At 35.5% G+C, this 17,979-nt stretch overlaps 1 protein-coding gene across 3 annotated transcripts in view; it reads left to right on the forward strand.

The window, feature by feature from the left end:
• Positions 1-17,979, forward strand: part of PHKB (phosphorylase kinase, beta) — a 199,894-nt gene that overhangs the window by 37,405 nt on the left and 144,510 nt on the right. For all 3 annotated transcript variants that reach the window (XM_004690319.2, XM_012730657.1, XM_012730656.1), the window contains 3 exons: positions 6,950-7,049; positions 13,144-13,251; positions 15,693-15,773. In XM_004690319.2, coding sequence (XP_004690376.1) covers positions 6,950-7,049; positions 13,144-13,251; positions 15,693-15,773 — 289 coding nt within the window. The remainder of the gene's footprint in view (positions 1-6,949; positions 7,050-13,143; positions 13,252-15,692; positions 15,774-17,979) is intronic.

The raw sequence follows: 17,979 nt of genomic DNA on the forward strand, positions 1-17,979 counted from the left end.
AATTTTAATTTGTAGATATATCAACTAAAGAGATGCAAAATTCTGCTGAAAGCCAGAGGAAAAAATATAAGCCAAAGAAGAGCAGATTTGTAACTTATAAGATGAAATGAGGAAAGAAACAAAATAGAAAAAGAAAGACAAAAGAAAAAGGTGAAGTAACACTGTGGGAAAAATAGAAGAATGTGCATTCCAGAGAAGAAAGAGAAAATAGGAATTTAATTTTTTAAAAGAAATAATAGAAGAAAACTTCTCAAACTTGAAGAAGATCTAAACATTGAAATACAACTAAAAGTATATCCAACTACCTAAACAATAGGAAACCTATGGCAAGACTTATATTCGTAAAAATTCAAGTTCAAGACAGAACAATAAAGAAACTGATGAGGGAGAAAACAGATAACCTACAATGGAGCCTCAGTTAGGCTAACAACAGACTTCTCTGAAGAAACACTATGAGCAAGAAGATAATGAAGCTATACATTCAGAATTCTCTAGGAGGAAATCTTCCACCAGAATATACTGTAAATCTATCCTTCAGATACAATCAAGAAATAAAGATTATAGACAAACATTCTTAGGTAATTTACTAAGAATTTACTAAACCCTCCCTAAAAAATATTAAAAGAAGGCTTAGTAATTAAACCATTGAGAGGAATAGCCACAAAAAAACCGAACAATTGAAATAGAAGCACAAAACATAGGGGAAATAATGGCACTAGCAGAACTTCATATGCCAATAATAACTCTAACTTGACATTTAGAATTCAGTCTCTGTCAATAGGCTTATAATAAGACACAGAGTAACTTGTTAGATTAGGAAATGTCACTTACCCATGTGCTTCCTCAAGGAAGCACACCTAAGTTCCATAAAGAAACAGAGACTTAAGAGATGGAAAACAATTCTACAAGTAATTGGCCCTCAAAAGAAGGTAGGAAAAGCCATACTTATCAGATAAAATAAACTTCCAATTTAAAAATCTGTTAAGAGTCAGGGGTAGACACTATATAGTGACAACCAGAGGAATAGACATGACCAGTGGTATACTCATCAGTATACTCACCAAATGAGGGAATTCCAAAATGTATCACACTATTACTATCAAATATGAGAATAGACAGTAGAGAAAATGCACAGGTGACTGGAGAATTTGATATCCTAGTCTCGCCAATAGATAAATCAACAAGGCAATATAAACTGAAACAAATAACTAGACTGTATGGGTTTAATAGAAAATCATAGGTAACTATACTCAGAAAAAGCCAGGTATACATTATTTTTTCAAGTGTACATGGGTCATTCTCCAGGGTTAAATACTAGGTCTCAAGATGAATATAAAGTAATTCATGAACATTTACATCATACCAAGCATCTTCTCTGATCACAGAGGCACTGAACTAGAAATCAAGTACAAAAAGCAAATAAGGAAATATTGTGGAGACTAAACAACATATTACTTAATGCCCACTGGAACAATGAGGAAATAAAAGAAGAAATAAAAAAGAAAATACTTTGAGACAAATGATAAACACAAAACCTTTCAGAACATATGGGACATAGCAAAATCAGTAGTAGTAGGGAAATATATAGCAGTACAGGCCTGTATCAAGGAAGAGCTGAATACGTAACCTAGTTTCTCACCTCAAAGAATCAGAGGAGGAACAGCAACAACAACAAAAATCCAAAAACTAATAGGTAGAAAGAAGTAATAAAAGTTATACCAGAAATAAATATAGTTATACAAAAAAAAGACAGTCCAAAAGATCAATAAGATGTAAAGCTTATTCTTTGAAAAAAAAATAAACAAAATAGACAAACCTCTCTGAATGCTCACTAAAAAAAAAGTTTGGGCAACTCAAATAAATAGGAACAAAAGTGAATGAGGAAAAGTTACAACATACACAGCAGAAGATCAGAAGATAAGTGATTACTAAGACCATTTAAGTACAAAGAAATTCATCAACCTAGATGAGCTGGACAGATTCTTAAAAATGTACTGTCATCTAAGACTGAATAGGAAAAAAATAGAAAATCTGACAAACCAATCACAAGCTGTGGAAATTAAAACTGCAATCAAGACTCCCCCTTTAAACAAAGCCCAATAACAAGTGGATTCACAAATGATCTATACCACTTTCAAAGATAAGCTACTACACTTCCTTTCAAAAACAATCAAACACAAAACCAAGAAGGAACACTTCCAAACACGTTATGAGGCCACCATCAAGCTAATACCAAAACTAAACAAAAACAACACAAAGAAAACTACAAAACACAGATGCAAAAAGCCTAAATAAAAATTTTAACAAAATTCAATCTAAAAATTCATTAAAAAGATTATACACCGTAATCAAGTAGGATTTATGCCAGAAACACAAAATAGTTCAACATTTGAAAATCAGTTGATGTAATTAACTATGTTAAACAAAAAGGAAAGTTAAAAACCATTTGATCATATCAATTGATGCTGAGAAAGTACTTGGTAAGATCCAGCATCCTTTTGTGATGAAAGCTCCTGAGATTGGAAATAAAAGGAAAATATCTTAATGCAGTAAAAGCCATATATGATAAACTCTTAGCTAGTATCATTCTCAGTAGTGAAAATTTGAAAACCTTTCTACTCAGAACTGGTATAAGACAAGAATGTCCACACTCACCACTATTATTCAACATAGTATTAGAAACCCTAGCTAGAACAATTGGGCAAGAGAAAGAAACCAAATTAGGGGGAAGAAAAGCAAAGCTATCATTGCAGATGTAATAACATTGTAATACATATGTAGAACCCCAATGTATCAAGAGCTGAACTAATTGAAACAGTTCCACAAAGTGGAAGAACAATATCAACATAGAATGGAATAACCTTTTTATATACAAACAGTGAGCTAGCAGCAGAAGAAATTAACAAAGCCATTCCATTTATAAACTCAGCCCCTAAAAATTAAATACCTGGGAATTAAACCTAATAAAGGATGTAAAGGATAAACTAAAAAAATAAAAAAATAAAAAATAAACACTGCAAAAGGAAGTAGAAGAAGATACAAAGGAACTGAAAGATATTACTTGCTATTGCAGAAGATTAATCAACATTATCAAAATGGCCATTCTATCTATCTATAAGCTAAAGTAGCTTATAGATTCAGTGCAAACTCAATAAACATCACAATGGGATTCTTAAAAGTAGAACAATATTACTGAAATTCACAAAGAGCCTCCCCCCTCCTCCTCCCCAAATAAGCCAAAATTCTGACTAAAGGGAAAAAAATGTAGGTATCACTCTTCCAGAATCTAAACTGCACAACAAAACCACAACAATAAAATAGTCCTGGAGTAAAAAGAAGCACACAGACCAATGCTTTAGAGTTGAGAGCCCAGAAATAAAATCACACATTTATAAGCAACTAAACTGCAATAAAAGAGGGAAATAAACATGCCGGGAGAAAGAAAACCTCTTCAATAAATGATGTTGGGAAAATTGGACTGCCACATGCAAAAGAATGAAACTAGGTCACTCATACCATACACCAAAATCAACTCAAAATGGATTAAAGAGTTGGATTTAAGATTTGGAACCATACAGTATAAGAAAGCTCTCCATGACATAAACTTCAGCAACATCTTTGAATATTCATCTCAGCAAAAAAGTAAAATAAAGGACAGTTTAAACAATAGGGGCTACAACAAACAAAAAAGCTTCTGTATACCAAAAGAGACAGTAACCAAAACAAAGAGACTTCCAACTAAATGGAAGATACTTACATTTGATGAAGATCTGCAAAGAACTCATACAGTGTAATAAAAAAACAACCAACAACAAAGACCCCAATCAAAAAATGGGCAGATGAAACTGACAGATGCTTCCCCAAAGTAGACATGCATATGGCCAGTAGGCAAATGGAAAAATGCTCACAATCAATTATCACAGAAATGCAAATGAAAACCATATTGTGATAACACTTCACACCTCTGAGAATATCCCATATTACAACACCCAGAAGCAACAAGTGCCAATGAGGATGTGAAAAAAGAGGAATCCTCTTACACTGTTGTTGGCGATTAGACTGGTCCAGTCCCTTTGGAAAACAGTTTGGAGGTTCCTCAAAAGACTAAAAATGGACCTACCATATGACCCAGCAATTCTACCTCTAGATGTCTACCTATGGAACTCAAACAATAATTTGAAAGGAAATCTGTACTCCCGTGTTTATAGCAGAACTATTTGCAATAGCCAAGATCTGGAAACAAGAAAAATGCCCCAGGGCAGATGATTAGATCAAGAAAATGGTATATTCACATACACAATGGAACGCTACTCAGTGGTCAAAAAGATAAATTCATGCCGTTTGTGGTAACATGGCTGGGTCTGTAGTGGATTATTCTGAGTGAAACTAGCCAGACAGAGAAAGGTAACTGGATGATTTCACTTATATGTGGAACATGAAAAACCAAATGACAGAATTTTAAACCAACCCTTGAAGCTTACCATGGATCTGAAACATCCAGGATAGGAGGTGGAGTGGGACAGAGAAAATGAGGGGAAAAAAAGAGAAGCGTGAGTGCAATAGACTGGTGGAGGATGGTGGTGGCCTGACACCCCAGGGAAAAAGGTCTTTATTGTGAAAAAATTTGAGCACTCATGTAAAATAATGGAATTTCATTAATAAATGAATGATCAATGAATGGATGATAATATGATTTTACCTTCAGGAATGCTGAGGTACATTATTGCAAATTTGAGGGGATTACTTTCTGCAGGTAAATAATCCTAATATGTCTTTGATTCATTCGGAAAAGTAAGCCTTTTGTACTAAATGAAATTACAAACAATTAAATAAATCTTCAAAAAATAATTAACATCTCCCTGTGGCCTAATTTTTACTTAGAAGCAGCTAGCTGCTCTGTTACTTTCTCAGTCAAGAGAGAAATGCTCTTCTGGTTTTTATTTTACTTGCAGGAGAAAGAAGAAATAGTATTTTATTAAAATAGATGAATATTTGTAGCTAAATTATTCTAGATTCTTTTAGTTTTGTTCTAGTTTTGGAAAGACCATGTTTTTTTTTTTCTGACTTATTTTTCTTTTTTGATACTTTTCTTATTTATTTATGCTTTCAAGAGCTGGGGTGTAAGCTAAAGATGTGGTTGAAGGGATTCACCAGAGTCAGAGTGGAGAGCTGAGAGGAGCATTGGGTTAGACAGGAGAGGTCTGCTGTGCCATGTGGGTCAGCTCCCTGCCTGGGAATGAGCTGTTGTCACAGCGGCTGATGATAGTTTGATAGTGTTGAGATGTTAACCCTGTGCAACCAGGGAGCCCCTTCTTGGTAGGACTTAGAGAACAGCTCACTGAGCTGATTTTACTATAGTTGTGCTTCTTCCTCTGTAATATATCAATGCCTAGTTCACTGTTAATCATGATACAATTTGCTTTTATTAAAACACTTATTTCTGACATCAGGGGAAAAAATAGAGCATAGAGCAAAATCATGCTAGTTCTACTGCATTGCTGTATATCAAAGAGGGGTGACCTAATGATAAATAGCCTACTTTGTTGACATTCACCATAATATGTTAAAATGATCATCATTCTTCTAGCAGTGGCATATGAGATCTGTTGTTAGAAAAGGAGCTAACTATAGTATACAGTTTTTTTAAAAAAAGATTTATTTATTTATACATACAGAACTGGGTTAGAGGCCACAGGTGCAGGGCAGTGAGAGGATTCACGACATACAGAGTGGGGACCAGAACAGGCAGATCAATGAAGTACACTGCTGAGGGGAGCAGAGGGCGGGTCAAGAGAGGTCTCCTGTGCCAAGTGGTCACCTCCGGAGCAGGCAGGGATCGAATTCATGCTGCAGTGGCTTTAGCTTCTTAGTGCAGTGCTTTAACCCACTGTGCCACCAGGGAGGGCCCTAGTATACATTTTTAAGGCAATAATTGATACATTTTATCAAATGAAGATGATCACCATCTACTTTAATTAATATTAGTGACATAATGAACAAGCTTTCATTTTTCGGTAGTGGGATACTCTGATCCACCTTTTGAAGGTCACTTTTCTATAATAAAAATGTAACTTAATGACAGAAGAATATCTTAACCTGGTTTAATAGAGTTTAGGTCTTCTTTCTTTTTAAAAGCAGGAGACATAAACTATGGTCAGTTGGTTTCAAGTAAGACCTTAGACAAATCATACATCTGAGGCATATAGCAAGGGAGAAAAGAGGGAATGGAGAGGGTCAGGAGAGGCTAGGGAAGTTCCAGGGGTCCTGCTCATGCTTCTCATATGCTGTGGTGGTGGGAGATTAAGGGCAGAAATCAACTATTATACAAAAATAAACAACAATGTAAGGAAATAAAATAGCTTAATCAATAATAAATAAGCAAGATCTTACACTATAAAGCTTCGTCCTGAGTACAGTATATGTTCTGGATGTTTGTTTAGTTGGAGGCATCGTTGACTCAAGTGCCCATGCTGGCATTATTAACACATGGCAGAATAAAGAAGACATGTGCCTACCTTAATCTGTGCTTCCTTGAATCTAAGTGGCTGTTTCATAACTTGAAAGGATTTCTTGATATTAAAAGTTGCTTTGCTCTGTAACAGTGAATTTAGAAAATCTTTGGTTGAATTTTCTAGTATAGAAATATTCTTTAAAAGTTTAAAGGAAACTTTAAAATATCTTTAGAAGTTAATGTAGAAAATATTGTATGCTATTTTTAAAGCAATTGGCTTACTTCCTTAAAAGAAGGAGAAATTTGCACATAGGATTTTTTTTTTTAAACTGCAGTGTTTCTACATCTGCTGGGAAAATGGAGTTTCACTGTTACAGAATTAGTACATGTTGCCAGAACACAGGATTAGCTGAATAGTTAAATACTTAATTATCAAAAGCGCTGCTTCCTTTTCAAATGCATTTCCAATTTGTTTCATGAGTTATCTCTCTCACCCAGGCGCATTGATGATGACAAGGGAAGGACCCATGAGCTGGAGCACTCGGCTATAAAATGTATGAGAGGGATTCTTTACTGCTATATGCGTCAGGCCGATAAGGTAAAACACTGTGGTGTGGACTGGAATTCTCACAGCATTCTGAAGGATTAATTTAACCAATATAGCAATAGCATCTTCTGAAGAAGAATGTGCTTTGAAAAGGTAAAACCACATCACAGGGCAGTCTAGATAGGTTGAAACAACCTCAGCCTTCCCAGCCCAAGGTTTAGATATCCTGAAATTGAAGAAACACTGTAAGCAAGAAGTGATTGAGAATTGCTATTTAGGTTTGAGTTTGTTTGTTATTTTGCCTCTGGTTTTTGCTTGATAACGACTCAATTTCTCAGGAATCTCACAGTTCGATAATTCTAACCAGATTTATGTTACTTAAGAAACTTATTTAAATTCCTTTTAGACATGTGACTACTCTGGCTTTGGTGAATGTTCACTAGAAAATATGATGCTTCATTCATTTACATGTTAGGATTGCAGGAATTACAGACTCAGAAAACAGCAAACTTTATAGGGTTATTGTGGAAATTAAAGAGTGTATCTCTGCTTGGAGGTTTAAATTTGTAAACCTTCAAGCTAATAACAAACCCTAGGAAATTTGGTGTAGCATCAAGACTGTAAGACCAGGCAGAGAGGAAACAGAGAGCAGAGGGCTGAGGCATTGTGGCAGAGGAGAAGCTGCCTACGTGGTGGGTGTGGGTGAGGGTGAGGGCATAATTCTGAAACAGTGTGATGGATGCCTCTGAATCACATACAGTGTTGCAGACCAATGGTACCTTAAAAAAAAAAAAAGAAAAGAAAATGGATACAAATGCAAATGGAGACAAATTCTAAAGCTCTGTACAGCTGTAATGTGACATTGTCCATTCACCTACACTTTCATGTCCGCTGATCCAAATGTAGGGTATCTGCATGAGCACATCATTGTGTCATGGACTCCCAGACCACCCATGTTTGGTGAGTTGATGAACTTACTTGGCTCAACAGTGAGTCATGGTCATGGCCATGGTTCATTACAGGGAAGGGGTCTGTAATACAGGCAGGAGTTCCCAAGAGTCTGCTCCCAGTGAGCTCACAGATGCACTTAAAGCCTGTGTCATTTTGCCTCTGGTAAAATGTCTACCTGGAATGCTCTTTAGAGACCTGTCCCACATTCTTTGCTGTCCGGTCATGTAGTCACCCTCTACCAAAACGCCAGACTCACGGGATTTAGCATATACAATATTTGTTTGTATGAGCAGCTCAGGCACAGTGAGCCTTTCTGTTCAGGGGATGGTGGAGAATCCTGGAGTCTAGTTTTCCATGCTTGCTGCAAACACCAGCCTTACAAGTAGTCTTTGTAAGGCAGCCATCTTAGGCTTTGTTTATGAATTTTCTGGACAGTCAGCATAAACTTCCCATGCTGTTTGCTAGTCTGTTTCAGATGTGTGATGTTGGGTAAATTGCTTAACTTCTAATGCCTCAAAGTTTTTCAACTATAAATTGTGCATAATAGTAGTGTCTTCTCCACAAGTAGGGTTCTTGTGAAATTAAGAAATTTTATAAGAACACATATAGCACAGAGTCTGCACCAGATGAGAATATAGTAATTAGTTGTTATATCACTCTGGTTACTTCTCCTTTCTAAACCACCTGCTTCAGGTATGTTTCTAGTATACATATTAGTAAAGATGCATCAGTAATTATGCAGGCAGCTTTGATCACTTAGTATTTTATGTGTCTTTATCGTGTGACTATTAAGTTTTAATTTATGCTTGAAGAGGATAAAACTTACAGCATAATTTCTTCTTAGGACCTTTATTTGAAGTCTTTTCTGCCACCAGAAAAGACAAGAAGAAAATATTTGTTGGAAGAAGAATTAAAGTTATTCTCAAGTTGTAATAGATATAAGTGACTAAATTATAATTTGTCTCCTGAGATTTGACTTTAAAAATTATTATTATAAAAGTTTTCAGTGTTTGAAATAATGTATCATAAGTTACCATACTTGAATTAAACTAGTTTATCATATACATTGAGTTGTGAGGAGAGTTATTTTTGCCTAAGTGGGAAAAGCTTACTGTTTATTTCACATTTAGCATTTCTGAATTTATGTCGTTTTTGCATTCAGTTTTTCCCTCAAGGAAACATTGTGTCAGTCATGAATTTCATGTCTTTGCTAAACAAATGGACGTATTTGAATTCTTTATCAGAAAGAAGAAATGATGGAAAGTTGTCCCTTTGTGGGTTCAATACCCAGTTGTTCCTGGCCTTTTCTGAATGTTATACATCCTCACTAGCAAGTTTTCACAATGATGTATTCTTTTCAATATAGTTTTAATGTGACTTAGGTATCTTGAATTCTTTAAATTATAAAGGGGGTTACTTTTCATTTACTGATTTTCTTCATTCTCACACACACACACACACACACACACAATGAATATTTGAATTATTATTCATTTTTGTAAATTTGTTTTCTCTCAGGTGTAGTCCCCATGAAATTTCCACCACTGGTTCACCCAACACCATCACCATAGTCCCTTGTGCTCTTCCCTCCCCTGTTTTCATTGCTCTCTCTCCCCCCTCCCTTGCAGACTGTCTCTGATTTATAGTTACCTGCTTATTTTATTTTTTATTATTATTGTTAATTATTTCCCTGATCCCTTATTTGGTTTCTCTCCACTCCTTCAATAAGTGAAACCATCCAGTATTTCTCTTTCCTTTATGGCTTATTTCACTGAGCATAATCTCTTCCAGCTCTATTCATGTTGTTGCAAATGACATGAGTTTATCTTTCTTGATTGCTGAATAGTATTCCATTGTGTATAACTACCACATCTTCTTGATTTAATCATGAATTTTTGGGCATTTGGGTTGTTTCCATATCTTTTTCCTCATATAGGTATGATGGTAAGCTATAAAAATAAGAGTGTGTTCTAAGAAGATATGAACCATGTAAGGATTAAGTATTCATGCATACCATTTGCAGGGTTTGGCAAATTGTAAAGCATGTTTTCATTTTTGTAGTAGGAAAAGAGGATAGGTCTATAATCTGCATATGATTATGAGGGTCTGACTGAGAAAGACTAAAGCAAATGCCTAGCTCAATGCCTACAGACATCTATGATGCTCGCCACTTCTGTCATCATCCCATAGCTATGGTGAATGTTACCATTTTACAATGTGAAATATTGCATATCTGTGTGTATATAGATATGTGTATGCTTTTTGCTTTCTGTCCTTAATGAAGGGCATTTATAGTTTTGTTTGCTGTTTTATATTGAAGCTCTTCTTCATCTTCTAAAGTAAAATTATGACTTAGAAAATCATATTTTCCCCCTTTTTTGACTTATCATAAGAAATACTTAATGACATACTTTCTAAAAATCCTAGCTTAAAGATACTTTCAATTTATGCATTTGAGTTAATTGATTTGCAGAATGTAGAGCAATCTGATTTCTATTATTGTCTTGCCATTACCTTATTGCCTACTTAATAACATTAGGTATTTTTTACCTCTAAATGTTAATATGCCTATTTGCCTATTATTTTCTTTTCTAATACTCCTTTAAGGGAAGTAGTCAGAATTTTAAACAACCAATTTAATCTGCTGTTAATAGCTTGGAGGGAATAAATTTACTTCACAATATGGTGTGAAGGTTGCTGTTCCTAATTTTCTACTTAAAATAGTTATTATTTAAAATCTAAGCAGTTTTTTTATTCACAAAAATAATTAAAACTTTATAAAATTTATTCTTATAGAATTCCCATATGAGGAGATTTTTCTACCTGAACATAAATAATTTAAGGCTGTCCATTAAGGATCAAGTGCAGATTATTCAGTTACCTTTTCCTACATGGTAATCTGTTGGTTCATAAAGATTAAAGTTTTCAGGGGGGAAAAAATCTAAATAAAACACAAGCAGAGAAAACATTCTAGATTTTTTTTTAATCTAGAAAATTTGCTTTGATCATTATCTTTATTTTTACTTACCAGATGTCATACTTCATATGAAATGCTTCTCTTTTTTGGTTTTGACTGCTTTAAAGAGTATTTTTCCCGTCACTATGTCCCATTAACTTACAATATTAATTCAAGTTGGAGTCTTTTATTTTTTTCTGAAATTTTAAATTGTCTTTTAACAGCTTTAAGACTCAAACATACTTACATAATTCCCCACTGGATCATCTTTAGTCATTTAGTAGTTGCTTTTCCCCTGACTCAGTGATGTAATATATTTTCTCATGCTGAATACTTGTGTATTTTGAAGATAAATGACAAACAGTGCTGTTAATTGAAGCACCTCATTCTGCCCATAAAGCCTTTCCTTTTTACATTCTTACCAAGTGGGCAAAATGTGTCTGTTTGAACGTAACCATATTTTATATAAGAGCCCAGAATAACGTTCATTGTTTTCAGGTAGTAATTGTGATCATTTGAGAGAAATGGCATATTTATCTCTATTAGTGTTGTCTTAACATGATTGTCAGTGAGTTGATATTGCAAAAGTCTAGCCTTCTTGCTTTCTCTGAGTTGACACTCTGGATGGCTTGGTCAGTTTATGTAGGTAGAGAACATACTTCTCTGCATTTGCCCTCATTCTGTCTTGCCTGATATCCTGATGGTGGATTCTGACTCTCCTTTGTTGACTTTCTCATAGGGAGCAGTATTGGTGCATGGTCTTCTGATGGTTAGGAGGATGTACAAAGTTGTATGAGTCCTCTAGAATAGCAGTGTTTATTAAACATTCTGTGATGATAGAAATGTGCTTTATTACTGTGTTGAATAACATAGCTGTCCCTAGTCACATGTGGCTGTTGGCTATTTGTACTTTTGTTCTTTTGCAGTGTGGCAAATGAACTGAATTTCTAATTTTATTTAATTGTAATTCAATTAGTCAAACATAGCTAATGGCTGCTGTACTGGATAGTGTAGCTTCCAGAAGACTATAAGATAGTCTGAGATACAACTAATAAAAACATAATGCCTTTCACATCCTGATGTGAAAGGCCAGAGGAGAGAATTTTATTTGGGGTTCAGAGGATACTTTATAAAAGAAGTTTTCTGAGCTACGCTTTTGAGGATAAGTAATATTTGACATTAGAGAAGAGAATGCGGTTTATGTGGCTATTAAGTTAACGAGGCAAGAATGCTAAACATTCAGATGCTGTTGTTGCCTTTACATAGTGTTATATGTTTTTCTATACATTCTCTATTCCTATTCATCTCATATTTGCAGCAACCAGCACAGAACAGTCCTTCCTCAATTCATGATGGTATTCTGTCCCAGTGAACCCATTGCAAATTGAAAATAACAGAAGAAAATGGTGGCCACACAGTATACTCTTGTCTTCATGAGGCTGACTAGATGCTGTATGCCTTGCTGTTCTAGCATCACGAGAGTATTGGACTATATAATTCTAGCCTGGAAAAAGATAAAATTAAAAAAATTGAAGCACAGTTTCTATTGAATGCATATAGCTTTTGCACTATTCTAAAGTTGGAAAATCTTAAACTATCCCATCCTAAATTGGCATCAGTCTGTGTTTGCAAATTAAACAGGCCCTTTAAGATCCTTTTTGTTTTTAGCATTTGTCTGTTAGATCACTTTGAGTTTACTTAGTATCTTAAAGTTGTTAAATTTTACTTTCATTAACTAAAGGTGAGGCTAATGTTCTCTTGGAATTTGTGTCTTAGTAATTAGTGTGCAGAAACAGAAATGAAAACATTGGACAGGAACATATGTTCTACTTTGTGATCCTCAGAGAAGTACCACTTGAAGCTTTGAACACTCACTGAATTAGAATGTGGCTGGAGCACTTTTTCACAGAGTGCCACAGAACATCTCCAAAGAGCCATCTCCCATACACTGGACCATGACACGACGCTGAAATATGACCCAGAAGAGCAGAGTTATCGCTTCCACTGTAACGTGTCCCCCATCGCACTGAGTTACAGTTTGTGAAATATCAATTCAGTATTTATCACATTATGAGTGGTTATGAGTTTTCTGTTTTGTTTTATTTTTAGACATTTCTCTTTTTCTGTTCTCTACCTAAAAGCTACACCTTCACTCATCAAAAGGTTTCATGAAAATTAACTAACTTTGGACGAGGATGTGAATGGCTGGCAATGCTTACATTTTAATTTTGTGTCTAGGTGCAGCAGTTTAAGCAGGATCCACGCCCAACAACTTGTCTTCACTCGATCTTCAATGTGCACACAGGGGATGAGATGCTCTCCTGTGAGGAATATGGTCATCTGCAGGTAAAGATAGGTTGCATGCAGAGTTTTTGCTTTTGTGTTTATACTCTTCATTATAGAAAATTTGAGGCTCTGTGCAGTTTTTAAAAAATTGATGTCATAACTTGTTCAAAATAAAAGAAATGAACCATAAACCATGAAATAATATAAAGTGCTAACCACAAGGACTGAATTGGTCGTTGACTGTACCTTAAATCTGACCTGATCCTCAAGCCGAAAGGATGAATTAGTGTTATTGCTATCCAGGAAACCAGATCACCTACAGTTTCTTCAGTGAGTAAAGCTTATATTTGGTATCAAATTTAGAAGAATCTCAATACTTAGAAAATAGGAACTAAGACAATTTATAGTGATGTGACTATAAATCAGAAGTTTTTGTTATGTGACGGTTCATTTTTAGCATAACAACCTTCAATAAAGCTAAAACTTTGCACTAAAATGTAATTTCAGAAGGCATTTTGAAGTTTATAAATATTGTTTTATACTGCATATTAAGCTGGACTAAGAATATTGTTTTATACTGCATATTAACCTGGACTAAGAATACATTGTCATATTTTATGCTTTGTTTTTACTTTGATTTTCCTTTCACATCTTTCTACTGCTTTAGCAGGACAGTAGTACTTTGTTTTAGGATATAACTATATACTGTATATTTAATGGATTTTCTTCCCACTTATCATTTGGTTCTGTTATATATAGAACAGAATACATATTATTCATATATTCCTTCCTAAAATAGTAGTATCTTCTTTTTGTAGTTCCCTTCTCTCTAGAGATCTGAAATCTCTAACTTCAGTATGACTCCTCCGATCACAGAAAGAGCAGTGTTCGCATTTCTATGAAGCAGAAACTCATACTTATTTATAACCAGTTTTTTGAGAATTAGTGTTATATGAATATGTTGGGGCTTTTTATACCTCTTTATAATGTTCACATACTAGGTTTTATGTACCTTTTGCTGACAATATGTTTGCTGTCTGAAACAGAGTTTTTAGGAGGTAATGGCTCATTTGTTTTTTGTCTCCCACAATTTAAGCTCAGTGCCTGTTACATAATAGGTGTTAAATAAAAGCCAGACAACCTGTTATTTATCAGTTTCTTTACAATTTGTCACTTTCTGATAGTTTTCACACAGAAGTATCTCAAAAGATAGAGCAGAGAGCTCTTGGAGATGTAGCTGAAAAATGGTTGTCCATAGGATTGAAATTCCTTTGATGTCATTTCTGACATACCAGTGTTGGTGCTTTAAAAAACTATTTGGATGAGCCTGACTGTGTGATGACTGTATTGTCCACCATTTTCTGAGAAAGTTCACTTAAAACTTTATGTCAGCCTAAATACTTAAAGCCAGATGCTAACCTTTGGCAATCACCAGTTACTTTCTATCTCTATAGTCTGATTATTGTGTGCATTTCATCATAAATAAAATCGCCCAAAACGTAGTTTTTGTGACTGGCTCCTCTCATTTTAATGTTTGCAAAGTTTATCTATGTTGGTAGCATTTATCTTTCACTGCTTGTTACTTGAGTCAGTTTACACATCCCATTCAGAATTCTGTGGGTCTCATTTGTTAAAATGAACATTATTGTCATTTTATTTTTTTTTTGGTTAGATCATCTAATCTGCCTTTAATAAATTAAGAAACTAAAAGAAGAAAAACAACTCATTTGTTTATAAATCTCATTTGTTCACAAATATATTTTAAATTACATGCTATACCACTGATTAAAATTAATGTGCTCCTGCAGTTGCTTCTATAATCTGTATTCTGAAAATTTGACTGTTTCCAAGATGCACTGTTTATTGTTTATGGTGTATTGATATAGTTTTTTTTTCTTTGTTAAGATTTATTTATTTATTCATACAGAACTGGGCTACAAGCCAGAGGTGAGATGCTTCACCAGAAACAGAGTGGGGAACAGAACAGGCAGATTGACCAAGTACATTGCTGAGGGGGAGCAGTGGGTAGGTCGGGGTAGGGATCGAACTCACACTGAAGCAGCTGTGGCTCTCTTGCTGTGCTGCGTCCTAACCCGTTGCACCACCTGGGAGGGCCCCTGTTGGCATGGTTTTAATGTCTTACTTGCCTAATCTTATCTCTCCATTTGCATACATTTTGATGGATTGATGTTCCATAGTTGCCTGTGGGGCAAAGCTATTCCAAAGCAGATGTACTGTAGACACAGGTTAGAAAATAAATCTTAGAAAACAAATATGATAGAAACAGTTGCTACCAGTTTTACTTGCAGCCATTTTTCTAGTCAGAGGCCTCACAATCAATTAATTTGAGGATTTTAAGGTTTTGTTAACAGCTCTTTCTTTTACAATGGGAAAGAAAATTTTTATACCCACTATCAGAACAAATAAGTTGTGATTTTAGCTTTTATACTTAACACTTTTGTTTCTTACGTTAACCTTTTCATGTTACTGTTTGTTTCCAGATAAATGCAGTGTCACTGTATCTCCTTTACCTTGTGGAAATGATTTCCTCAGGACTCCAGATTATCTATAACACTGATGAGGTATGATTTCCCCAGATTCTCTATAATTGAATTCACCTCAGAGAATATCTTCACATTTTTCTTAAACTTAATTTTCCATTTACAGGAACTTGTTATTCTTAAATTCTGTAATCTGATACAAGATTTTGGATATTGAATAAAAAAATCCTTCTATGTTTAAAGCAAATCACTTAAAATATGCAAAATATAGAACAGGTTATAAAACTAAACTCCTGTGAAAGCTTTTTATTCCAGATGATATGAAATAAAAACTTGTAACTTTCAGAAAATGTTAGTAGCAATGAAAGTAAAGTGAGGTCTGCAGACTCATAGTTATATCTTTTCACACTGTTACTTTTCATAAACCATCCTTTTACAAGTGAAAAGATGCCTTTACCCTATTGTTTTGTTTGTGGAACCTCAGTAGGATTGTTTTCAAAATACCATATTCTTATTCTTATTAAGAATTTGAAAAGAATTTATATCCCAGAATTGGGAAGCTAGTGTTGAACAAATTCTAATGTTGAACAAACACACGGGCACGTTTTGCAGTGGGTACATTGGAAGCAGAGTCTTATACAGTGGGAGCTTCATCGAAGAACAGACCTGCTGTGTGCTGCTAGCTCGTGCCTATTGCTACCTGTACTGGGAACAGCGGCATCGTCTACTGAACGCAGAAGCCATCTTTTTTATATTACTATTAAAGATTTCTTTACTTATGCATACAGAAATGGGGTATAAGCCAGAGGTGCAGGGGTGGTTAGGGGACTCACCGGAGACAGAGTGGGGAGCAGAACAGGCAAATACACTAAAATACACCACTGAGGGGAGCAGCAGGTGGGTCAGGACAGATCTGTTGCACCATGTGGGTCACCTCCTGGGCAGGGATTGAACTTGCACCGAAGTGACTGCAGCTGATTTGCAGTGCTTTATCCTTACCCATTGAGCTACCAGGGAGGGCCCACCCAAACCATCATTTGACTGCACTGAGGGCACTATGAATTAGACAGATGTAGTTTATAGTTATGTTAATTCCTTCCACTTATGGTTTTAATATAGTATTTCTGATTATAAGTGAAGGTAATAGAGAATAAATAATAGGGAATGAATAATACTCATTTATGATTTCTTCTGTTTGGTTCACCAGATAGTTAACATGTTTTCATTTCATCCAAATTGTTTTCATATTACTGTTACGGGGCAGGGAGAGAGGGCATCCCTGAACCCCCCAAACCTGCCTGCTCTAAACAGGTTCTGCCATCTGCTACATCAAGATAAGACATAAGAGCTTTAATGGAAAGGAACTTTAATACAATGAGTATACAATACAGAAGCCAATTTCTAATTTCATACAATTTCTAAATCAAACACCTGAAGTTACCTATCCCTTCATGGGTGGAAGTCCACCCAAAAGAGATTGGTTCAAAGCAAGGCCTGAAAGCCTACCACAAGCCTAAAGCACCTTTTGGCTGGGACCCATAGAAAAGGATCACACATGGCCAGACAAGCCTAGGAGGAAAAGAGCAAAATCAAAAGTAAGATAAAAGCTGCCATAGTCAACCTCCCCCCAGGTCTCTCACTCATATCTGTTTCACCCAGTCCAGGATCATAAGCAAGCAAAGTTTCTTCACATGTTTCTCTGTTCCATGGCTCCCTGAACAAGTCTCTGGCTCTCCATCCTGCTTTCTTCTTCTTCAGATTCCTTCTCTTCTCTCCTTCTGGATGGGGTAGGCAGCCTGGAACAAGTCTCCTTCTGGCTCTCCATCCTGCTTCCTTCTTCAGACTCCTCTTCTCTCCTCAGTTCCACCTTCCTTCTGGGTGGGGCAGGGAACCTGGAACTTCCCCTTTTCCTGGGGACCACCCTGTTACATTACTGTGAATTAGTGGTGTTCAAACATTTTGGGTAGTATAATCCTAAGAAGCATGGCTCTGTGGAGGATACCCACAGGCAGCCCATTTACTTGGCTTCTCATTGTCTCCACCCCAAGCTTCAGTGCATGGGGGGAAGTATCCCAGGTTCCAGCAGAACACTGTGTGATAACAATTTCCAATAAATAGCAGCCAAAAGTGATTTCCCACTGTTATTAATGTACTGATAAAATTGCTTTGATTAGTGGCAGCTATTTTAATTTTTAAGATTTTTATTTATTTATAAATGTTAGCTGGGGTACAACAGGCCAGAGGGGCAAGGAGTGAGAGGATTCACCAGAGACAGAGTGGGGAGCAG

The sequence above is a fragment of the Condylura cristata genome, unplaced genomic scaffold (genome assembly GCF_000260355.1).
Source record: "Condylura cristata isolate star-nosed mole 26May11 unplaced genomic scaffold, ConCri1.0 scaffold00028, whole genome shotgun sequence".
Taxonomy (NCBI): Eukaryota; Metazoa; Chordata; class Mammalia; order Eulipotyphla; family Talpidae; genus Condylura; species Condylura cristata.